Source organism: Pleurodeles waltl, chromosome 2_2, assembly GCF_031143425.1.
Source record: "Pleurodeles waltl isolate 20211129_DDA chromosome 2_2, aPleWal1.hap1.20221129, whole genome shotgun sequence".
Classification (NCBI taxonomy): domain Eukaryota; kingdom Metazoa; phylum Chordata; class Amphibia; order Caudata; family Salamandridae; genus Pleurodeles; species Pleurodeles waltl.
The window spans coordinates 464,208,354-464,233,371 of NC_090439.1; the positions used below are offsets into that span (position 1 = coordinate 464,208,354).

Sequence of the window (25,018 nt, forward strand, 5' to 3'; positions counted from 1 at the left end):
CTCACCTCTGTTTCTCTCTGCTTTGCTCAACTCTGGGTAGAAGCAATCTTGGGGGTTTTCACATATGCAGCTGAAGCTTTGATGAGAGTGCAACATGTTTGTCACTCACTCTACAAAGTCTGTAAGCTTTTAAAAGCAATCTCTCAAGGTGAAAGTTTGTTACTGAAAACCAATAAACAAATTATCTGACATGCTTGAAGTTTTATTCCAGCAAATGGGGCTAATTCCTATTATTTCCTGCTGCTGGATGGCAGGAATTTTCTGGATTCCTGCTGATTCCAGAAGTTTCCATCAGACATGTAAGGAAAATACACGATTTCAGGCAAAGTTTGCAAGGCATTGTGGGTAAAAAAAACTAATGCGATCCAAACAAGTCGCAACATCCTGGATTCCCCTAGGTTGAGCTAGGATTTAAAATCTAGAGATACCCACATCTAAAAAAGAGGGTCAGTTTTCAGTGGAAAAAGTTGCTGCGTCCATGTTGCATCTCGAGTAATTTCCTGTTACGGGCACTTGATCTACTCACACAAGTTAGGTACAATTTTTCTAAGGAGGCTTGGGGGAATGCTGGGTGGAAGGAAGTTTGTGGCTCACCGCAGAGTCCAGAACTTTCCATCACAGAAATGTGAGGAAAACAGTGTTTTTTTAGTTAATGTTAATGTTAATGTTTGAGGTTTGCAGGAGATTCTGGGTACAAAAAAATGTGATGAACGCTACACAAGTCAGCCCACCCGGGACACCCCTTACATGTCTAGTTTTCACAAATGTACAGGTTGGCTAGGTTTCCTTAGATGCCGGCTGAGCTAGGGTCTAAAATCTAGAGCTACCCACATTGAAAAAGAGGGTCAGTTTTCAGTGGAAAAATGGGCTGCATCTGTGTTGCACTTTGGCTCATTAACTGCCATGGGCACTAGGTTTGCTCACACAAATGAGGTAATATTTTTATCTGGAGACTTGGAGGAATGCTGGGTGGAAGGAAGTTTGTGGCTCCCCCAGGTTCCCGAACTTTCCATTACAGAAATGTGAGGAAACAGGGTTTTTTTTGTCTGAGTAAAAAACATGGTGAGAGTGATGCAAGTCAGTCCATCCTGGATACCTGTGGGTGTCTAGTTTTCAAAAATGTACAGGTTGGCTAGGTTTCCCTGGGTGCCAGTTGAGTTATGGTCCAAAATCTAGAGCTACCCACATCGGAAAAAGAGAGTCAGTTTTTGGTCGAACAATGTGCTGTGCCCATGTTGCGTCAAGTGAAGTGCCATTTTTATCAGGCGACATGAGGTAGCATAGAATAGTAGAACATTTGTTTTTCCAATCAGTTTTTGCTGCATTTGTGCCTTTCAAATGAAAGCCAGTGTGTGAGAAAAATTACATTTTGAAAAATACCCTCCAAATCATAAGCTAGTACAGGTACCCACAAATTCAGAGATGTAGAAATAACCACTGCTGCTAAATTCTATATGCTGGACCCATTTCAGAAATCCAGAAGTTTCCTTCAGACTAATTTTTCACTCTACTTATTTCGCTATAAGAATTGGTCTATACTTGGAACTCAATGAAAACCCATTGTAAGGTGCAGCTCAATTGTTTGCTCTGGATACCTTTGGTTCTTCGAGAACCTACAAACTCTATATATCTCCGCAACCAGAAGGGTCTAGTAAATGTAATGGTGTACTGTTTTTGTCAATATGCCATCATGACAAAAAGTTACAGATGTAAAAGTTGTCACACATGCCCGTTTTTTTCCTACTCATTTTTAATATTTCTTTTTTCAACAGTTATTTTCCCTAGGAAAACCTTGAGGGATCTACACATATGACCACTTGCTGAATTTAAAATGTTGTCCAACTTTCATAAATCTATAGTTTTTCGGGATCACCCGTGGCTTTCACATTAGTTTCCATTACAAGCTGGAAGTGGGTTGAGAGCACAAAAAATAGGGACAATAGGATACCTCTAAGAAAAATGCTAAAACTGGCTTACAAATTGGTTATTTTTGGTCTAGCTCTGCATGGTGACTTTAGTATAGCAAACCGTTAGTGGATGCCATTTTTAGGGAAAAACAAAATTACACTTTTATCTGTGTTTAAATCTCTATTATTGGATTTTAAAGAACAGCAATACAACATCGCCCACCTACAACCATTGGCGGTGGGGAGAGGAAGTGGGGGAATAACTATGGGGGTGGGAAGAAGACAGAAGAAAGGGTATAGAAGGAGGTAAGCCCACTGTATGCGTGCACTATGCTTCCCTATTCTAAGAGGGTGCCTCAGGTACGTCCTGTTGTCAGTATTCTCGTGTTCATGAGGGTGTCGTTTAAATTGTTCAGGTGGTACCTGTTGGGGCTGTCAAATAGAGGATGCGGAGATAAGACTGGCAGGATAATTCCCTGAATTCTTCCGACATGTATCAAATGTATGGGCCCCAAGTTTTATCAAAGAGGGACAGTGTGCCAGTTGCTGCTGCTGTCAGTTTTTCCATGCCATGAGGGCCCACAGTTTGTGTAACCAGTCTTTGTGTGTAGGGATGGCCTCTGTCCCCTACCAGGAGAGTAAGAGGATCTTTGCTGCCCCCAAAGCCAGTGTCATCGCCCGGCCTCGAGGTGAGCGAAGTGGTACGTGAGGGGGTCGGGGAGACCCAGCAAGACGTAGCTAGGGAACCGCAGTATGTTAGTATCATGAATTTCATTGATCGCTTGGAGGATTGTGCGCCAGAAGGAGGCAACCTTCAGGCAGTGCCACAGTATGTGTGTAAGTGTTTCCTCCTATCCGCACCCACACCAACACCCTCCGTCTCCACGCTCCCCCACACAGCCATCCGAGACGGTATATAATACATGTAATGGGCTATTTTCAGGATCATTTCCTTGGTGTTTGCGGCACGTGCTGTGACTCTTGCTTGATGGAGTACATCACGCCACTCTCTATCTGTAAAGGTGCGTTTGCATTCCATTTCCCATCTACGTCTTGCAGGGGTGGCAGGGATTGCAGCTGGCCCGACCAGAAAAACATAAATGTCAGAAAGGAGTCATTGATCGGTATCTCTAGTCATCAACCACTGCTCGAAGCGGATAAAGGGCCGACTAGCGTAAGGGCATACAATGGGGGAAGTCACTCAGTGGTGGACTGTGAGGTACTGCCAATGTGCAGTTGCCTGGAGCCCGTATGCTGCTTGAAGATGGTCGAAGTCCATGACTCCGTCCTCAGTAAAGAGGTCTCCTATCCTCATTCAGTTTGCTTCTTGCCAGTGAGCGAAAGCGGAGTTGCCCAGTGCCGGAGGAAAGTCCGGGTTGCCGGTGAGCAGCATCTGTGGGGAGACCGGCATAGACAGCCCCCTCTTAACCTGTACCTTGTCCCATGCTCCCATTGTGGCCCTCTGGACTGGGGAAACATACACACTATCTGGTCGGTGTTTTCGTGGCAGCCATGGCACTTTCCATAAATGGACTCCTGCCACTGCCTGTTCGATAAAGCACCAGTATTTCTCAGTGAGGAATCGGGCCCATTCAACCATGTTGGGCCGCATAATAATAGCTAATCAGGTGTGGGACCCTCAAGCCCCCGTCTGTTTGAGGCACATATGCCTGAGTCTTCGACATTCTAGCCCTCTTGCCTTCCTAGATGTACTTGCATATGTGCGTTTGCAGATTATCTATAAGGTTAGGTGGCGGTTGCCGTGGCAATGTCTGCATAAGGTAGAGTATTTTAGGCAGGAGTGTCATCTTTATTGCCGCCAGATGGCCCAGCCAGGGTATTCCATGTGCCTTCCACCTTATCAGTTCAGAATGAACAACTCTAATATCATGTTATAATTGTGAGCCACTGTTGCTCTAGTGTGGGGTGTATCCAGAGACCCAAGTACTTGATGCCATGTGAGGCCCATGAAATTTGGAGGGTAGCCTCTAACGCTGTCTGTTCTACTTCTGGGACCGTGAGATTTAGAAGGGCCGATTTAGTGAGATTAGTTTTAAAACCTGATGCTTTGCTAAATGTCGTGAGTTCCACCATGACCACCACAAGGAAGGTTTGGAGTTGAGACAAATGGAGAAGCACATCATCTGCATAGAGCGCAAATGTATGCATTCTGCCCCCCATCGGCACACCATGTATATCCGTGTTCTGCTGAATGTACTCAGTGAACGACGCCATATAAAAGGCGAACAGCAGGGGCGTCAAAGGGCACCCCTGCTGAAAACCCCAGGAAATAGGGAATTGCTGCAACAGTTCTCTGTTCCCTGAGACCATAGCTTTGGGTCTATCATAGCTGCTTCGGATCCACCCACAAAATCTATGTCCAAGACCAACGTGGCACAGGACATCATGAAGGTAGTGCCATTCTACCTGGTCAAAGGCTTTCTCCGCATCAAAGAGGAGGAGGGCGGAGGTTCGGGACCGATGGACCTTATCCACGAAGTGGCATAGTCTCTTGGTATTGTCGCTACAGGATCTTTCTGGAATAATCTGTTTGATCTGGGTCCACCAGACCTTGCATATACGGGTTCAGCCGGTGGGCCAAGATACCTATGAAGACCTTAGTGTCCACATTCAGTAGCGTTATGGGCCTATACGAGGAGCACAACCACGGGTCCTTCCCCGGCTTCAGGATAACAATCACCATGCCCAGTTGCATCGTTGGGGGAGGGGGCGAGTCGGGTCAGTGCATTGTACAACTAGGCCAACATGGGGGCTAGTTGTGCCTCTAAGGCTTTATAGAATTCTGCTCCGAAGCCGTCCGTTCCCGGTGCTTTACTGATTTGCAGACGCTGTATAGTCTCTATTACCTCTGCTGGAGTGATGTCCGTATCCATTGTGTCCCTGTCTGCACTGGGGATCCGGGGCAACTGGGTGGAGTCCAGGTAGGCGTCTATGTCCTGACTGTCAAGCTCTTCCACAGCGTATATGTCAGTGTAGAACCTCTCGAACTGCTGGAGAATGAGCGCCTCCTGACTCGTCAGTGTACCGTCTGGTAAACACACTTCTGCCACTCTGTGACTCGTTGCCTGCATACGAAGGCGGTGGGCAAGAAGGCGGTCCGCCCTGTCTCCCCCTGCATAGAATTTTTGCCTGGTAAGGAGCAGGGCATATTCTGCCATAATGCTGTCTAAGGCCTGCAGCTGTTTCCTAAGAGTGTTCAGCTGTCTTCTCACCTTCAGAGATTCCATCCTGCTATGTGTAGCCTCCAGGACTCTTATTTCATCCTCTAGTCGGAGCCGCTTCTTACGGCGAGGGCGAGCTATATTCAGTCTTGCAGCTTTCGCTATAAATTGCCCCTGACCACTGCCTTAAGAGTTTCCTCAGAGTTGTGATACTGGTTGTGGGAGTGTCGTTTATTTCCAGGAAGGAAGCTATTGTTTCCCTTATTTCGTCTAGGATATCCTCATATGCTAGAAGCTGTGTGTTAAGCCTCCAGTGCATTTTGCTGGTGCCATGGGGGGACAGTGCGAGGTGCACCATGAGCAGGGAGTGGTCCAAAATAAAGGCCACCCCTATCTCAGACCTTGCAACCAGTATAGTGATGCGGGGGGTAGTGAGGAAAAGGTCTATGCGCGCATATGATTGGTGGGCGGCTGAGAAAAAGGAATATAACTTATCTGTTGGATGTTACAGTCCCAGATGTCCGTCAGCCTTGCCCGGTCCAGCCCTTTGAAAAGGCTCCTATTTGCCCATATTTCTGGTTAGACCTATCTAGCTGTGAGTACGGAACTAGGTTAAAATCTCCGCCTACCACAATGTCCTCGTCAGGTGTCATCAGCACCCTCCCCAGTGCGTCTTTCCAAAAACTCTCCTGGCTCTCGTTCGGCCCCTATATATAGGCTACAGTTAGTTTATGCCTGTGAATGTCCATATGTAGTGAGAGGAGCCTTCCCAGGACCTTCATGTGTGTCTGAGTTACCTTCCCTGGAAAGCTCTTGGCCAGCAAGATAGCCAACAGCCCACCTCCCCGGCCCTGAGGAATGAAACCAACAAGACCGCAGGCTCTTCCAGTCTGTTCGAAGTAGGTGGGTCTCTTGTAGTAGGCAGATATCACTCTTTGACTCCCTAAGCTGTAAATGAAGGGCTTGCCTCTTCACAGGCGTGTTAAGACCCCAAACATTTAGACTAAGAATGGTCACCATTGAGGCAGTTAGTGTGGATTGCTATGAATCGGTAAGCTGGCTCAATCAGTAGCAAGAGTTCACAACATCGAAACCTATAGTTGGTGGAGTTGCAGAATATTACCTTTCTAGAGAAAAGCAGGAAAAGAAAAGGGTAAGGGGGGGAACAAACAACTGGGTGTGAACGATGAAAAAAGTTCCCTGCCTGGGAACTACTGTAGACATATTTGAGGGTGGCTTGGTCTGCAGTCCACCTTTGTGCGGGGGGCCAGAGCTCCGCCGCTCGGTCCTCAGTGACTTGAAGGCTTGTCCTTACCGGGTCAAGGTCACCCGATGCACTCATTTCCTAGACACGTAGGCCCTCAAAGGAGGGGAGGAGGGGGGAGAGAACCCCTGTGATTTATTGTGTGTCATCAGTGATCTGAGTCTGCTTCTTATACACTGATACACTGTCCTGACTGCGTAGACTCCGGATCAAGGCTGCTCTTTTCTTCTGACTTTCAGCCGTCACTGGTTTATGCGGTTTATTCCTCCTGTTGCAGGGTTTTGAGCTGCCCCTTTCTCCTCGTGAAGACCGCTCTCGGGAGGGCGACAGTCGGGGCCGGTCCAGAGATCCGGCGGAATCCCCTTAAGGGCTTGTGCTTCTTCCAGCGTGCGGATGCTGCAGGTTTTGTTCAGCCAAACAAATTGTAGACAAAATGAATCGCCCCATATATGTCTGATGTCTCTCCCACGTAGAAAGTCTGTGACCAGCCTCAGGGATCTGCGGTGCTGCAGTGTCAAAATCGACAGGTCTTGAAAGAGACCAATTCGGTCCCCTTCAAACTCGATGTCATTCTGGTTGCGAGGTGCCGCCAGTATGGTCTCCCATTGACTATAATAGTGCAAACAGGTCAGTATATCCTGAGCCTGACCTGGCGATCCAGCGGGGCGGCCAGCCCCATGTGTTCTGTCCAGAATAATGGTCTGCCCCTTTAACTCCAGAGCCACATGTTTAAAGAGACATACCACAAAGTCCTCTAAGGAGCCCGGTACTGCCTGCGTTGGGACGCCCTTTATACGAATATTAGATCGCCAGGATCTATTTTTCAGGTCTTCTAACTGATACTGCAGTTCCTGGTTCTTATCTTGCAGGGTGTGGAGTTCCCATCTGTGAGAGTCAACTTCTTCCTCCCGTGCGTCATGGGTCTGCTCCAGTATGTCCACGCGCTGACCCAGATCGGTCACCTCTCTCTTGAGGTCCTTGACTTCTGCTGCAATTTCCCGCTTCAACGTGGCAAAATCTTCACAAAGGGAGCCAAAATGTTGTCCATGAATGTCCTTGTCAGAGGTGCCTCTCTGCCCTCTACCTGACTTGTGTCTGTCGCCTCCCCTCCCTCTGCCACTGGGGTCTCTGGTGGAACTGTTTTGTTGGCCGGTGTTTTATTGAAAAGGTCTTCAAGGGAGCCCTCCGTTTTACTGTGTCTCTGGGATGCCATTCTTCTTCGCTCTCCTTCCGTCGAGGTTCAGTCTCTTTAGCTGTGCCCCGGCGAGACCACTGCACAAGGGTGCACTCCGCCATCGTTCTGACTCGCCACTCCGGCCCACGGCGGGGTCCAATGCCGTCTCCTGAGCCCTACCCGGTAAGCCCCAGACTATCTTCCTGTATTTGACGTCGGGAGTGGTCGTCGCTAAGCAGCGTAGAATCCTATCAGTCTCTCCTGTTGTGCCCTCCATAGGGCTCAGTTTCACATCCCTTCAGTGTTGCTCTTTGTTCCTATTCAGGCCTCCCTCCGTGTCTGTCTGCCAGTGCCCCAACAGTTGAGCCACCTCACCAGCCAGCCGCCCAGGCCTCCATGAAAAACCGCCCGGGTAGGCCTGGACCACTTGTCTTCTGGGACCTCCTGCCAGACCTCGGCCACCGTGCTCCCTTCTCTTCCCCCTTGCTTGGCTCTCTCTGCAACCGTATGCTCTGGCTCACCTGTCAGTCCGGGCCCCCGACCCGTCTAGTTGCACCAGCCAGCGTTTTCTGCCTGGGCCTGCCGCTGTAGGGCCCTCACCCGTCGGGGCTACCTCCTCGCGTAGGACTCAGGGTACGCCTTGTGGCCTTGCTGCTCTCCACCCCCGTCTGGCCTTGACGATTGCCGCTCTTCTCTTTCTCCGGCTCCGTTCCTTCAGGCCACCCACAGGCCCTCCGCTACTTCTGGCCCCTCAGTTGTCTCTTTCACACCTCCAACGGGTGACCACCGTGCCTGTGTCTCCCCGCGACTGCCAGTGAAACATGGAGGGGGGTGGGGCCCTTACCGCTCGCCGCCCGATGGGCCTTCTCTCCTGCCGGGGCAGTGCGCGTGGTCCATCCACCACTCTTGCTCGTGTGCCGGCCCCTGCAACTCTCAGCTACAGCCACACCCGGCCTCCAGGAGGGCCAGCTAGCTTCACCCCTCTCCCGGCTGCAGTTCAGGGCTCCCGATCTGTTTTTTTATGACGGCCGGCAGCGGAGCTCCGAGATGACGCTCCTACTCGGTGGCCATTTTAGCCACGCTTCCCTACACCTTTATCTGGAGCCTCTTTTCCCTATTTTTCTCAAAAAACGTAAAATGTTTCTATACTTTGCCTATTTTTTCACAAACCCTGAGCACCTTTAGAATCCCCAGGATGTTTGAAATGAAGAACACAAATTTGGTGTGGATATCTTAGGTGCACAAAAAGGTATGGAGGCCTAAGCGTAAACTGCCCCAAATAGCCAAAAAAGGGTTTAGCACAGGGGAGGGGAGACCTAGCAGTGAAAGGGTTAAGCTTAGCAGAAAGATCAAAATTGACTTAACATGTGATTCTCAGCTATCCTTGCAACTAGTTCAGCAGCGTCTAATACCCTTAAAGTAGCAAATTCAATTATAGAAAATATTGAAGTTAAGTAGGTTCTAGACACACTAACACCAAAAAGCATGGGACCTTCTGTCATTAATGCAGCAACATTACTTTTGGTTTTGAATGAATTACTTCCTGTCACGATGACCTTCAATAATTTCCACACTATAGAAATTTGAAAACAAGAAAATCTCCTCTTTCTCTGCCTGCCTTTTCTTATTTGCCCACATTTCAGATGATTCCTCTTAGTTGGATGTTCGGAGACAGTTGACAATCAAAATGCACCATAAGATCTGTATGTTCATGTATATAATGAGGTAGTGGAATTAGCTGAGGATAACAGAATTCAGTGCATATTATGGTAAAAGTGGTTTGTATGAACCTATGGTTAGGGTCATGGCGTACCCTTCTCATCATTTCTCAAGTAAGCATTTGTTTTTCATGGTACTTTGACCGGCCTGTCATTCTCCTCAACCAACTGTTGGCAGTACTTTTTTTTAGAAACAGGGACTCTCCTCTTGTCATCTGGGCTTGTCCACTATGCTTGCTCAGTTTCGATTTTTGATAGTGACCATGTGGACTAATGTTAAATGATCAACGACATCAGAAGGAATTATGTAGTTGGCTTCAGGGGATATAGTCAACAATTCTGATCACTAGTCTAAAAGGGAGAAGGAGAAACCACTGTTGCATTTGTATCATATATTCCCCTATCTTCCAATTTTGGGTTATCAATAGACATACTGCTGACAGCCACACATATGTAATGCAAAAATATAAATAAATAAATATATATATATATATATATATATATATATATATATATATATATATATATATATATATAGAGAGAGAGAGAGAGAGAGAGAATATAGTGCATTCCTCTGAAAGATCCAGGGATTAAACACATATTTATAACCAAGCAAACGTGAGAGTTAGCCTCACACACATAGGTGCAAACTCACTCACAGTTGTAGTCATTGAACCTCATAGAAAATAACACCTGCCCCACCTTTCTCCTGGAATGTCATCCAGTACTGCGCTCCTTGACTTTGAACTTTCTCATCCTTGAGGAAATGTTAGGAATGAAAAAGTCCCTTGCATGGTGATGGATGTATGACCTGCCCTGAGTGCCTCAGCTGTAAAGCTATCTGGATCCCTGGTGCTGATTTTTGTAATGGGCGAACTGGGATCATGTGGGTGCACCATGACATAGCCCCTTTTCATGGATTGTGGTCTTGTTGGACCGGGAGGGTACACTCAAAGTGCTACTCTTGTGATGGTGAAAGTCTAGCGTCTTGACCAGGAGTTAAATTGCATGAGCGTGGAGGTGGGAGCATACCATGCAGTGACTAGTAGGATTGAACAGGCCTTTTTACCTGTGTCACTGAAGTGAGGCTCTCAGGCTGAGTTAATGTTGGGAAGTCACTCCTGTTACCAATGGGCAGCTTGGTGGGGGTTCCTGCTGATTGATTGCCTGAACTTGGCCTCCGCTGAGAATTGGAAGGTTTGAGATACCCGGGTATTTGGCTGGCCCATACAGAGGGAACATATAGAGGCCTCAACAAGGATAAAATCATGTCTAATCTCGAAGAGTCAGTGGCATTTTGGAGTCGACTCCCCCTGTCTGTGAAAGGTAGGGTGGCTGTGACAAAGATGATTTTTCTCCCACGTTGCCTTTATCTGATTCAGAATGCTATGTTCCCGATCCGTTCCTCCTTTTTCCGGAAGTTAGACAGTTTGCTTATCTCCCTGGTCTGGGTCAGATGTCGTAGTAGGGTGGCATTGTCGGTTCTTAAACGGGATATGGAGGATGGGGGTCTCGCCCTGCCTGATGTGCAGCATTACTATTATGTGGCCCATTTGCAGCATGCGGCGCGATGGCTGACAGTATCTGACAATTAGGAGAAGAGGCTGTTTCTCGGTATGTTGGGTGGTGAAACCTTGGTGCAATTATTGTTGAGAGGAGGGAGATTGATGGAGGGTATTCCTTATCTGGTGAAGCAGACCTCGGCAGTCTGGGAGACCTTCGCGGGTAAGGTGCTGGGTATGGCACAGTTCAACAGGGAGCTGTGTATTTGGGATCTTGCTCCATTCAGGGCCATCTACGCCAACATGTCTATGGATCGTTGGAGGGCCAGTGGCTGCCAGACTGGAGGGGATCTTTACCTCAGGGAGGTATTCATTGAATTCCTGGAGGCTCAGGAAACGTTTGAGGTGGGGCTGGGCCAGTTTCTGCAGTATGCAAAGCTGGAAAGTGCGGCGCAAGAGGTTTGGGTTGGGTTCCCGGCTTCCCCGCAGCCATCCCAAGTGCTGGGAGGTTTGCTCCGATGGGGAGAGGGGAGACACCTCATCTCATTTTTCTACAAAGCTGTTAGAAGAGATCAGGTGTCACCCCAGTGTGTGGCACGTGCTGCATCGGCGAGGGAGTTAGAGGAGCCAATAACAGATACTAATTGGGCACAAGCGTGTATGCTGGTGAAGGAAGTGTCCTGCAATCACAGATTTAAATTGCTTCATTTTAACTTCCTGCACCGTACATATGTGACTCCAGAGCGCCTTAATAGAATAACTCCTGATAGGGAGGAGAAGTGCACGAGATGTGGGGAGTTAGGTGCTAGTTCTTTGGATCTGACCTGGACATGCAGGGGACCCAGGGATGCTGGGAAAAGGTTGTTCCTAAGATAACAGAGGGGACTGGTATAGCGATACCCCATGACCTCGAAGGCCTGCCTTCTGGGAGTGGTGCCTAGACCCAGGGGACGACAGATACACCATAAAATGGCCCAGCTGACGTTGATGCGTGCTAAGAGACGAGTGGCCAGATGTTGGATGGGTGTTCGAGTTCCTGAGAGGCATCATGGCAGAGGGATCTCCTTGAATGGGGAGTGGCGGAGGAGGTGCATATGCGTAATGCCCACATGGACGGGGGCCTCGGAGGCCGTAGCGCTGTGGGGATCCCTACTGCAGAACGTTACAGAGGAGGATGAGTATGACTCTATGGATGGCTCAAGTGAGGGGGAGTGATGTGTGGACACTTTTGTAGTGTTTTTCTATTTGCGATTGTAACGTTTGATGACTAACAGTGTTGCCGGGTGGTCCTCATGTGTGTGGTCGTTGGGTCACCTGGGCATCAATGCTCATTGGAAAGCAAGGGGGCAAGCTCCAATGGCTTTGTGATCTATATTATATGTATTGCACTTGCTCATGCTCAGGCCTCTTGGATTGTTCCTTTATTGAATTGCCAAAATGCACTGCTTGTTATGTTTTGTGTGACTGTACTGTTGAATCATCGCTGATACCATATGTGATAAAAATATCAATAAAGAAAGTTTAAAAAAAAAAAAAAAAGTTGAACAATGTGTACAAAAGGAGAAAGGGATTCAGATGGAGAAAAGTGAGTTGAAATTGTCTGTACCTGTGAAAGTGTTATATAAGACTGTTTAGCTGGAGGGTGTTTAAAATAAGTCAAGTGGAAAGTGTTGCATTGTGTGCTACAGTAGTTAGTCTTGATCATGATTGTACTTAAAGTGTGAGAGATTCATGTTTTGATGACAAGTTAATGGAAAGTGAGGATAGCATGCATATCAAGTTCCAAACTGTCCCATGTTTCTAGACGAGGTTTTCATGAAGGATTGTTATGCTGATGGCAAGGAAGGCATTAGTGTGCATAGAGAAGTTGGGAAAGTTTCACACAGTGAAGTGTTTGGATTAGATGAGTGTGTGTATTTTTTTCCTGTCAGAACCTGTTTCTGGGAATCATGGGGCAAGCAGCACTACTGAGCCTAACCTCAAGGGTTGAGGCTTCTTAGTCCTCTTGTTCCAGGGGCTGACTTACTACGGGTCATGGGCAACTGTGTCAAGTAGCCCTTGAGCACCTGACTCTCAGTGGTAGTGCAGGTCGAGCAGTCGTCCATGGATTCTCAGAGAGGAGGTAGATGTAGGGGGTGAACACAGGCTCACAATTAAAAATATATGCAATGACAGCAATAAATGAATGTCCAGTTAAATACTTGCATTTATGAAAAAAGGAGTATTTAAATATGAACACAAAATAAAATACGGCACATACAAATAATCCATTCAGTTCCCTAAAGTCAGTACTGGTGTTTGATGTGCAGGTCTTAGAGTCCCACTTCCCTTTCTCTAACAGGTTTTTTTTTTTTCTGTACACAATAGGCCACATTTAGGTTAGGCCCTACTAGCAGTCTGAGTTTCAGGAGTCCCATTGTGACTTTTCTAAAGTCAAAAGTCTTCCAGCACTTAAAGCGTTATGAGGCAGAAACATTTCTCCTTGGCCCCTTCGCCCTGTGATCAGTCTTACCTTCTCCTGCACGGGTTGCATTATCAGTGTCTTCCAGAGTGAACCATAATTAGACGTTGCAGCGGCTTCTGGCAGTGAGTAGAACTCTTGGCTTTGCAGAGGAAGTGGCTGATCGTTCATGTCATTTCCTCTGAAGACACAGTAAGTTATTTTGATCCTTTTCACAGACAGGGGGATGATCGCTTGGATTCTGATACTTCTATTTGGGGCTGGGGCACTCATAGGTCACCACGGTGTCCTTTCCTCTCTACGTTGTCGAAATCAGCCAACAATACTTGATCTTCACGGCGACCGCTCCCCAGCATACGAAGTTGCCGACATTAGTCCGCACATGGGTAATGGCATGATCAGCACAGCAATAACACAATCTTCAGGGAGGCCCCTTCTGGCATGTGAGGCCGCCAACTTTACTCAGCACACGGCTAGAACCCGATGGGCATGGCAGTAATACAATATTAATAGCGGCTGTTAGAAATGGGGTCTTTGGTTGACAGTCAGGTTACCCCCTGTTCAAGCAAGGACCCTCACTCTAGTCAGGGTAAAAGAGAATCACCCTCAGCTAACCCCTGCTTACCCCCTTGGTAGCTTGGCAGTGCAGTAGGCTTAACTTCAGAGTGCTAGGTGTAAAGGATTTGTACCAACACACACAGTAACTTAATGAAAACACTACAAAATGACTCAACACCAATTTAGAAAAATAGGGAATATTTATCTAAACAAAACAAGACCAAAACAACAAAAATCCGACATACACAAGTCAAGTTATGAATTGTTAAAGATTAAATTCAAAAATAGCGCTTAGAAACAAAAATGCTTCGATGAGGTGTTAACACGGCGTTGTGACGGAGTCGTTCCCAACAAGCCGACACCAGCGGTGCCGGACACGGAGTCGCGTAGACCCCCAAGTACAGTACCTTTGGTGAAGAGTGAAAACAAGTCGATGCGCGAAGTTGGGGATCACGGCGTCTGTGCGAAGCGTTGAATCCGCGCACTTCGAGGGGCGTCGGTCACGACGTGGTGCGACGACTTCCACGGAGGCGCGGGCTTCAGCGGGGCTGCAGCAGCGTTGGGCCTGCGAAGATCGTCGCGTTCCAGCGAAGGTCACGGTGTCGGGTGCAGGCGGCGTCACCGGATTCAGCAGCGGCGGCGGTCCGAAGTCGTCCGAAGTCGATTTCCTTGGATTTCCACCAGCTTTCCTTCCAGGGACCCAGGAACTGGATAGGGCACCACTTGTCAGAGCAGGAGTCTCTCCAGAGACTCCAGGTGCTGGCAGTGAGAAGTCTTTGCTGTCCCTGAGACTTCAAACAACAGGAGGCAAGCTCTAAATCAAGCCCTTGGAGATTTCTTCACAAGATGGAAGGCACACAAAGTCCAGTCTTTGCCCTCTTACTCTGGCAGAAGCAGCACTGCAGGAAAGCTACACAAAGCACAGTCACAGGCAGGGAAGCACTTCTTCCTCAGCTATTCAGCTCTTCTCCAGGCAGAGGTTCCTCTTGGTTCCAGAAGTGTTTGTAAAGTCTGTGGTTTTGGGTGCCCTTCTTATACCCAATTTCTCCTTTGAAGTAGGCCTACTTCAAAGTAAAGTCTCTTTTGAATGTGAAATCCTGCCTTGCCCAGGCCAGGCCCCAGACACTCACCAGGGGGTCGGAGACGGCATTGTGTGAGGACAGGCACAGCCCTTTCAGGTGTAAGTGACCACTCCTCCCCTCCCTCCTAGCACAGATGGCTCATCAGGAAATGCAGACTACACCCCAGCTCCCTTTGTGTCACTGTCTAGTGTGAGGTGCAACCAGCCCAACTGTCAAACTGACCCAGACAGGGAATCCACAAACAGGCAGAGTCACAGAAATGGTATAAGCAAGAAAATGCTCACTTTCTAAAAGTGGCATTTTCAAACGCACAATCTCAAAATCAACTTTACTAAAAAATGTATTTTTAAATTGTGAGCTCAGAGACCCCAAACTCCACATGTCCATCCTCTCCCAAAGGGAATCTACACTTTAATCAGATTTAAAGGTAGCCCCCATGTTAACCTATGAGAGGGACAGGCCTTGCAACAGTGAAAAACGAATTTAGCAATATTTCACTGTCAGGACATATAAAACACATTACTATGGGCCTGATTCTGACTTTGGCGGGCGGCGGAGGCCGCCCGCCAAAGTCCCGCCGACAAATGACCGCACCGCGGTCAAAAGACCGCGACGGCCATTCTCACATTTCCGCTGGGCCGGCGGGCGCTCTCCAAAAGAGCGCCCGCCGGCCCAGCGGAAATGCCCCTGCAACGAGGATCCCGGCTCCGAATGGAGCCGGCGGAGTTGCAGGGGTGCGACGGGTGCAGTGGCACCCGTCGCGTATTTCAGTGTCTGCATTGCAGACACTGAAATACTTTGTGGGGCCCTCTTACGGGGGCCCCGCGGCACCCCCTACTGCCATCCTGTTCCTGGCGGGAGACCCGCCAGGAACAGGATGGCGGTAGGGGGTGTCAGAATCCCCATGGCGGCGGAGCGCGCTCCGCCGCCATGGAGGATTCTCCCGAGCAGCGGAAAGTCGGCGGGAGACCACCGACTTTCCGTTTCTGACCGCGGCTGAACCGCCGCGGTCAGAATGCTCGACGGAGCACCGCCAGCCTGTTGGCGGTGCTCCCGTGGTCGGTGACCCTGGCGGTCACCGACCGCCAGGGTCAGAATGACCCCCTATATGTCCTACCTTAACCATACACTGCACCCTGCCCTTGGGGCTACCTAGGGCCTACCTTAGGGGTGCCTTACATGTAAGAAAAGGGAAGGTTTAGGCCTGGCAAGTGGGTACACTTGCCAAGTCCAATTTACAGTGCACATTTACACACACAGACACTGCAGTGGCAGGTCTGAGACATGATTACAGGGTTACTTGTGTGGGTGGCACAACCAGTGCTGCAGGCCCACTAGTAACATTTGATTTACAGGCCCTGGGCACCTCTAGTGCACTTTACTAGGGACTTAACAGTAAAACAAATATGCCAATCATGGAGAACCAATTACATACATATTTTAAACAGGAGCACTTGCACTTTAGCACTGGTTAGCAGTGGTAAAGTGCCCAGAGTAATAAAAACAGCAAAATCAGAGTCCAGCACACATCAATAACCTGGGGAACACAGGCAAAAAGTTAAGGGAGACCACGCCAAGGATGAAAAGTCTAACACGTGTCCTCCCCGCTAAAAGTGGGGAGCAACTACCCAACCTCATGGGAGTTCTCATCACTAAGGCGGAAGAATCTGGACAGACCATCAGCATTGGCGTGTTCTGTACCACCTCAACAGTTTTGGATTCTCACCCCTCATCTGTATTAACCATCTGAGGGGCCTGTGGTCGGTCTGAACTCGGAAGTGAGTCTCAAACAAGTAGGGTCTTAGCTTCTTCAGTGCCCAGACCACAGCAAACGCTTCCCGTTCTATGGCACTCCACCTACGTTCCCTGGGTAGTAACCTCCTGCTAATGAAGGCTACGGCTTGATCTAGGCGCTCTTCATTAAGCTGTGAGAGTACCGGTCCAATACCATGCTCTGAGGCGTCTGTTTGCACAACAAACTCCTTGGAGTAGTCAGGTGCCTTCAGCACAGGTGCTGTGCACATGGCAGCCTTCAGGGCATCAAAAGCGTTCTGGCAAGCCTCTGTCCAGATCACTTTCTTGGGTTGCTTCTTAGAAGTCAACTCAGTTAAGTGGGTAACAATGGTACCATATCCCTTAACAAACCTCCTGTCATATCCTGTGAGACCTAAAAAGGCTCTCACTTCAGTCTGGGTCTTGGGAGGCTCCCAAGCCAGAATCGTGTCAATCTTAGGCTGTAGGGGTGCCACCTGGCCACTCCCCACCTGGTGTCCTAAGTACACCACAGAACCCTGCCCTATTTGGCACTTGCTCCCCTTAATAGTGAGGCCTGCCTTCTGCAGGGCCTCTAACACTCTCCAGAGGTGTTGCAGGTGTTCCTCCCATGTGGAACTAAACACAGCAATGTCATCCAGGTAGGCGGCACTGAACTCATCCAGTCCTGCCAACACCTGGTTGACCAACCTCTGAAAGGTGGTAGGGGCATTCTTCTTCCCAAAGGGCATCACGTTGAAGTGGAAGTGCCCATCTGGGGTAGAGAATACTGACCTCTCCTTTGCCCCCTCAGTTAAGGCAATCTGCCAGTACCAGATGTTAAATCAAACGTACTGAGGTACTTGGCAGCTCCTAACCGATCAATGAGCTCATCAGCTCCGGGGATGGGGAGTGCGTTAGTCTTGCTGACCGCATTGAGACCCCGGTAGTCCACACAGAACCTAAGTTCCGGAGTGGCACCAGGAGCAGCAGCCTTTGGGACCAATACCACTGGGCTGGCCCAAGGACTGCTGGAGTGCTCAATAACCCCTAGGGTTAACATTTTGGAGACTTCCTCCTTAATCTAAGCCCTGACCCTGTCAGTCACCCTGTAAACCTTATGTTTAACAGGTTTACTGTCCCCAGTGTCCACATCATGTGTGCACAGCTGTGTGACTCCTGGGATCAGGGAAAACAGCGAGGCGAACTGTCCCAACACGTGGCGACAGTCCCTCTTCTGTTCCTCAGTCAGGGAGGGGGAGAGGATCACTCCCTCCACAGACCCATCTTTCTCTCCTGCAGACAGGAAGTCAGTAAGAGGCTAACTCTCTTCCTCCATCCCGTCATCTGTCGCTAGGAGCATGGATAGCTCAGTTAGCTCAAAGTGTGGTTTGAGGCGGTTGACATGTAGGACCCTCCAAGGGTTCCTGGGGATTTTAAGTCTAGCAGATAGGTGACCTCACTCTTTCTTTCCACCACCTCAAAAGGCCCAGTCCACTTATCTTAGAGAGCCCTAGGCTCCACTGGTGCCATGACCCACACTTTTTGTCCAGGCTGAAACTCAACCAGAGTGGCATTCTGGTCGTACCACCGTTTCATATCCTCCTGGCTTGCTTCCAGGTTCTCCTGAGCGAGACTCCTGAACCGGGAAGTCTGGTTTCTTAGTGGCAGCATGTAGCTAAATACATCCTGGGGTGGTTTACTAGGAGCTTTCTACAAAGCCTCCTTCACCAGACTGAGCGGTCCCCTCACAGGGTGGCCATAGATGAGCTCAAAGGGGCTTAAGCCAAGTCCCTTTTGAGGCACCTCCCTGTAAGCAAACAGAAGGCATGGCAAGAGGACGTCCCACTTACGCCTCAAGGGCTCTGACAGGCCCTGAATCATGCCTTTCAAGGTGCGGTTGAAACTCTCAACCAAACCATTACTTTGGGGGTGGTAAGGTGTGGTGAACTTGTAGGTTACCCCACACACATTCCACAGATACTTCATATAAGTGGATATGAAGTTTGTACCTCTATCAGATACCACTTCCTCCGGGAACCCCATGCGGGTAAAAACTCCCATCAAGGCACGTCCCACCACGGGGGCAGTGACCGTCCTTAGAGGAATGGCTTCTGGGTACCGTGTGGCATGGTCCTCCAAGACCAGGGTGAACCTGTTGCCCATGGCTGTCTTGGGGTCCAGAGGCCCCACAATGTCAATTCCTACCCGTTCAAAGGGGGTACTGACTATAGGTAAAGGTTGGAGGGGAGCTTTGCATTTCCCCCCACTCTTGCCACTTGCCTGACAAGTCTGACAAGACCTACAATAAGCAGCTGACTGCTTGTGCATCAAGGGCCAGTAAAAGTGGGAGACAAGCCTCTTATAGGTCTTGTCCTGCCCTAGATGTCCTGCCAAAGGCACATCATGAGCCAAACCCAGTAGGAAGGCCCTGAAGCACTGGGGTACCACCAGCATACGAACTGACCCAGGCTCAGGAACCTTAGGCTCAATATACAGGAGGCCATCCTCCCAATATATCAGGTGAGTACCTGGTGCCTTGCCAGCCGCCTGGGCTGCAGCCTGCTGCCGCAGCCCCTAAAGAGTAGGGCACTCCTGCTGCGCTGTGCAGAATGCTTCCCTGGTGGGTCCCCCTTCCTGCTGCCACTGTGACAGCTCAGGGACCTCCCCCAGTTCAGCCACCTGCTCCCCTGTAGGTTCCGGGGCGTCACCCTCAGGCTCTGCCTCCTCCCGGACCGTGGGAACCTCTGGGGCCGGTTTCCCGCACCCCCTGCCCTTCCTCTTCTTGGCGGTCCCCTGGGCCACTGTTTCAGGCTCCAGGGGCTCTTGACTACCCTGATTGGCTGCCATAGACCGGGTGTATACGCATACCCACCCTGGCAGACCCAACATCTCCAAGTGAGACCTGTGTTCCACCTCCTTCCGAGGGGAATCCTCCAGGTCGTTGCCTAGCAAACAATCAACAGGCATGGTTGGACTCACAGCTACTTTCCAGGAACCTGAGACCCCCCCCCCATTCAAAGGGAACCTGCGCCACTCTGCAGAGGCGCTCAGAGTTGTCTACCGCAACTACTTGGTGAAGTACCCGGGGATCAATCTGCTCTTCAGACACCAGGTGACTCCTCACTGTAGTCACACTGGCTCCTGTGTCTCTCAGAGCCTCCTTCATGACAGGGTAGGTGAGACTCTGAGCTTCACCTAAGGCTGTCAGTGTGTCCATCCCCTCTGCCTCAAAATGCTTCCATAGGGCTGCCCCCCAATGAGCTTCAGGGACCAGGTTCATGTGGAGAGCTGACTCATAACCCTTGAACCACAAGTAGATATCATCCTCCCTCTTATAATCCCTCACAAGGTCTTTTGGGATGTGTACCCTTCTCTCAGGCTGCACTGTAGGATTGCTGCCACCATCCCTACTGGACTGGCTCCTCTGATCTAACTCCTTTAAGTTAAGCTCATGAGCCAGCTGCATCTTCCTTTACTCAAGGACTGCTCTTCTCTCATCTCTTTCTTTCTCCAGATTGAGCTTCTGCAGCTCCAATTGGTATGCCCTCTCTGCCTGTCTGTCCTACAATTCTTCAGGCGTCAGACCTTTGGAGGATACACTGCTACCTGCCCTAGAGACTCTTTCCCTGGGAATAACAGGTCCCCCCACTATACCATTATGTACTGATTGCCCTCCCTCCTCATCCTCCTCCTCATCCTCAGTGTGCCCTCCAGTGCTTCTGGTTGTCACCCAGGCCCTCAGCGCCTTTTTCAGCTCATCCTTCTTGGAAGAGCTCTTAATGGGACAACCAAAAGTTTTACAAAACTGCTTTAGCTGAGCCTTGTTATAACTATCCAATTGCTTCAGGTCAAACACAGCTTCAACTGATGCATCTCCAAGTTGAGACATGATGAAAGGTTAAAAGAGTCCAAAGTTCCAAATGCAGAAACAAGTTCCCAAATGAAGTTCAAAGTCAATCAAAGATCAGCGAAGAAAAACAAAGTGGACGTAGGGAAAAATCTACAAAAAGAGAAAAAGCTAAAATCTCAAGACAAGAAGTATGTGATCACGTAGTGGTCTGCACTCAAAATAATAGTGTACACTTAATCACTGTATGTCAAGTACAAATACAAGTCCAAATCCCACCTGCTGATCACCAATGTTAGAAATGGGGTCTTTGGTTGACAGTCAGGTTACCCCCTGTTCAAGCAAGGACCCTCACTCTAGTCAGGGTAAAAGAGAATCACCCTCAGCTAACCCCTGCTTACCCCCTTGGTAGCTTGGCAGAGCAGTAGGCTTAACTTCAGAGTACTAGGTGTAAAGGATGTGTACCAACACACACAGTAACTTAATGAAAACACTACAAAATGACTCAACACCAGTTTAGAAAAATAGGGAATATTTATCTAAACAAAACAAGACCAAAACGACAAAAATCCGACATACACAAGTCAAGTTATGAATTTTTAAAGATTAAATTCAAAAATAGCGCTTAGAAACAAAAATGCTTCGATGAGGTATAAACACGGCATCGTGACAGAGTCGTTCCCAACAAGCCGACACCAGCGGCGCCGGACACAGAGTCGCGTAGACCCCCAAGTACAGTACCTTTGGTAAAGAGTGAAAACAAGTCGATGCGCGAAGTCGGGGATCGCGGCGTCTGTGCGAAGCGTTGAATCCGCACACTTCGAGCGGCGTCGGTCACAACGTGGTACGGTGACTTCCACGGAGTCGCAGACTTCAGCGGGGCTGCAGCAGCGTCGGGCCTGTGAAGATCGTCACGTTCCAGCGAAGGTCACGGTGTCGGGTGCAGGCGGCGTCACCGGATTCAGCAGTGGCGCGGTCCGAAGTCGATTTCCTTGGATTTCCACCAGCTTTCCTTCAAGGGGCCCAGGAACTGGATAGAGACAAATCAAATCCTAAGTTATACAAACAGACCTGTATTCTGTTATTTTTTAGTTTTATTTCTTACTCAATTTTAATTTAAACCAATTTATAAAATAGCAAAAAAGGATCTAGGATGATGTCAGATACAAATACACAAAACTATAAACATATAACTTCACAATACATACATAATGGACCTAATCACAATTCCAGCAAAACAAAAAACTTCAAAACAAGTAATGCCCTATATATTTGAATGGTGGTCACTATTATATAACTCCACATGTGATCCACTTCTCAATGCTAAGGGACTGGGCTTATACATGCACTACCTTTATCAAAAAGTTGTGCATTTCTTTTACACAATTATGATATAGTGCATTTCAATTTATTACAATATCTTTCGTTGTTTAACAAGCCCAAAACACTTGCAATACAAAATGTCAACGCGTTTCGGCCTATCAATATAAGGCCTCATCAGGCGGGTGTGATTGGTCGCTAATACTTGGGTCATACTCTTCTCGATTGCTGGAGTAAGGTCATCCTATAATTGGGAAATGATTCCTGACGAACGCTTTTAAATAGCAGAGCTCATTGCTTGAGTTAATCGAAGATGATATATACGAGTCTGGTTCCCCTGTTTTGACCTTTTAAATTAAGAATTATATTTGCCCTTCTTCAGCCCAGATGAGGCCTTATATTGATAGGCCGAAACGCGTTGACATTTTGTATTGCAAGTGTTTTGGGCTTGTTAAACAACGAAAGATATTGTAATAAATTGAAATGCACTATATCATAATTGTGTAAAAGAAATGCACAACTTTTTGATAAAGGTAGTGCATGTATAAGCCCAGTCCCTTAGCATTGAGAAGTGGATCACATGTGGAGTTATATAATAGTGACCACCATTTAAATATATAGGGCATTACTTGTTTTGAAGTTTTTTGTTTTGCTGGAATTGTGATTAGGTCCATTATGTATGTATTGTGAAGTTATATGTTTATAGTTTTGTGTATTTGTATCTGACATCATCCTAGATCCTTTTTTGCTATTTTATAAATTGGTTTAAATTAAAATTGAGTAAGAAATAAAACTAAAAAATAACAGAATACAGGTCTGTTTGTATAACTTAGGATTAATTTGTCTCTACCTGCCATCTTTGCCTTGTTTATGATATATTTACCCTGGGCAAGGTAGAGTTATAGGGTTCCCCTGTTGGTTGCCAGGAACTGGATAGGGCACCACTTGTCAGAGCAGGAGTCTCTCCAAAGACTCCAGGTGCTGGCAGAGAGAAGTCTTTGCTGTCCCTGAGACTTCAAACAACAGGAGGCAAGCTCTAAATCAAGCCCTTGGAGATTTCTTCACAAGATGGAAGGCACACAAAGTCCAGTCTTTGCCCTCTTACTCTGGCAGAAGCAGCACTGCAGGAAAGCTCAACAAATCACAGTCACAGGCAGGGCAGCACTTCTTCCTCAGCTATTCAGCTCTTCTCCAGGCAGAGGTTCCTCTTGGTTCCAGAAGTGTTTCTAAAGTCTGTGGTTTTGGGTGCCCTTCTTATACCCAATTTCTCCTTTGAAGTGGGCCTACTTCAAAGTAAAGTCTCTTTTGAATGTGAAATCCTGCCTTGCCCAGGCCAGGCCCCAGACACCCACCAGGGGGTCGGAGACGGCATTGTGTGAGGACAGGCACAGCCCTTTCAGGTGTAAGTGACCACTCCTCCCCTCTCTCCTAGCACAGATGGCTCATCAGGAAATGCAGACTACACCCAGCTCCCTTTGTGTCACTGTCTAGTGTGAGGTGCAACCAGCCCAACTGTCAAACTGACCCAGACAGGGAATCCACAAACAGGCAGAGTCACAGAAATGGTATAAGCAAGAAAATGCTCACTTTCTAAAAGTGGCATTTTCAAACGCACAATCTCAAAATCAACTTTACTAAAAGATGTATTTTTAAATTGTGAACTCAGAGACCCCAAACTCCACATGCCCATCCTCTCCCAAAGGGAATCTACACTTTAATCAGATTTAAAGGTAGCCCCCATGTTAACCTATGAGAGGGACAGGCCTTGCAACAGTGAAAAACGAATTTAGCAATATTTCACTGTCAGGACATATAAAACACATTACTATATGTCCTACCTTAACCATACACTGCACCCTGCCCTTGGGGCTACCTAGGGCCTACCTTAGGGGTGCCTTACATGTAAGAAAAGGGAAGGTTTAGGCCTGGCAAGTGGGTACACTTGCCAAGTCCAATTTACAGTGCACATTTACACACACAGACACTGCAGTGGCAGGTCTGAGACATGATTACAGGGTTACTTGTGTGGGTGGCACAACCAGTGCTGCAGGCCCACTAGTAACATTTGATTTACAGGCCCTGGGCACCTCTAGAGCACTTTACTAGGGACTTAACAGTAAAACAAATATGACAATCATGGAGAACCAATTACATACACATTTTAAACAGGAGCACTTGCACTTTAGCACGGGTTAGCAGTGGTAAAGTGTCTAGAGTAATAAAAACAGCAAAATCAGAGTCCAGCACACATCAATAATCTGGGGAACAGAGGCAAAAAGTTAAGGGAGACCACGCCAAGGATGAAAAGTCTAACAGCGGCCCTGTCTGGCATTCCGGGCCATCAACTTTGTCCTTCACACAGGTGACGGCTTTACAGATGCAGTAATGGCTAGCTTCACGGTGTCCCCCTCTTCAATACTGGTTCGACAGCCTGAACAGTGCAGCAGTCACTTCCTCACACCTCACAACAAGGATCTACTTGCCAGAATCCTACATGGACCTCACTCCCTCCAAACACTCTCCTCTTCCTCACAGAGCACATTGTACTGAGAAACCAGGAAGGTGCTAGAGAAAACTGCCATACTGCTGAAGTCAAGTGGGGAATGGGTTGGGATATTGCCTTCAGTCCCTCCCCTTCAGCACTAAAGACAAGTCCAGTGTATCTGAGCCCAGAATTATTGGGTCTAGATTTTTTGGACCTGATAATTCTGGGCCCAGAGACACTTCTAATTGCAAAAAGTACAATGCCACCCCCAAGTTATCTTTATGGATAAAATTACAACACTTGAAATAATGGCCTAAGAGCAGAAAAACAACATCTCATATTGAAAATTACTGCAAGCAGGATTCACATTGGTAAACGGACTCCTTACCGTTGCATGACAATGACGAATCAGTAAAGTTTTTTTCTCCAGAAGCCACAGCAAATCCAGGCTTACAGGTACAATAGAAGCTGCCAATAGTGTTAACGCAAGTAGCACGCTTCGGACATGTGGATGCAATGAAGCACTCGTTGACATCTGGGGCACAGTGAAATAGAAACAAGAACTCAATAAACTTGAATCATAGATACTTAGACCAGGGTGGTGACACTCAGCATATTACTCCTTAACACATCCTGCTCACATTCCATATCAATTGTGAAGATGCATACAAATTCCTGTCAAGCTAGTTGGGACACAAAAGAAAAGAACATTTATTTTAATGATAAGCGAACTGGTTCATATTATGTGTCTGTTTTTGCTATT

At 48.1% G+C, this 25,018-nt stretch overlaps 1 protein-coding gene across 1 annotated transcript in view; it reads right to left on the reverse strand.

The window, feature by feature from the left end:
• ADGRE1 (adhesion G protein-coupled receptor E1) overlaps positions 1-25,018 on the reverse strand; it is a 675,746-nt gene that overhangs the window by 523,704 nt on the left and 127,024 nt on the right. The window contains exon 3 of the mRNA XM_069219187.1: positions 24,644-24,790. Coding sequence (XP_069075288.1) covers positions 24,644-24,790 — 147 coding nt within the window. The remainder of the gene's footprint in view (positions 1-24,643; positions 24,791-25,018) is intronic.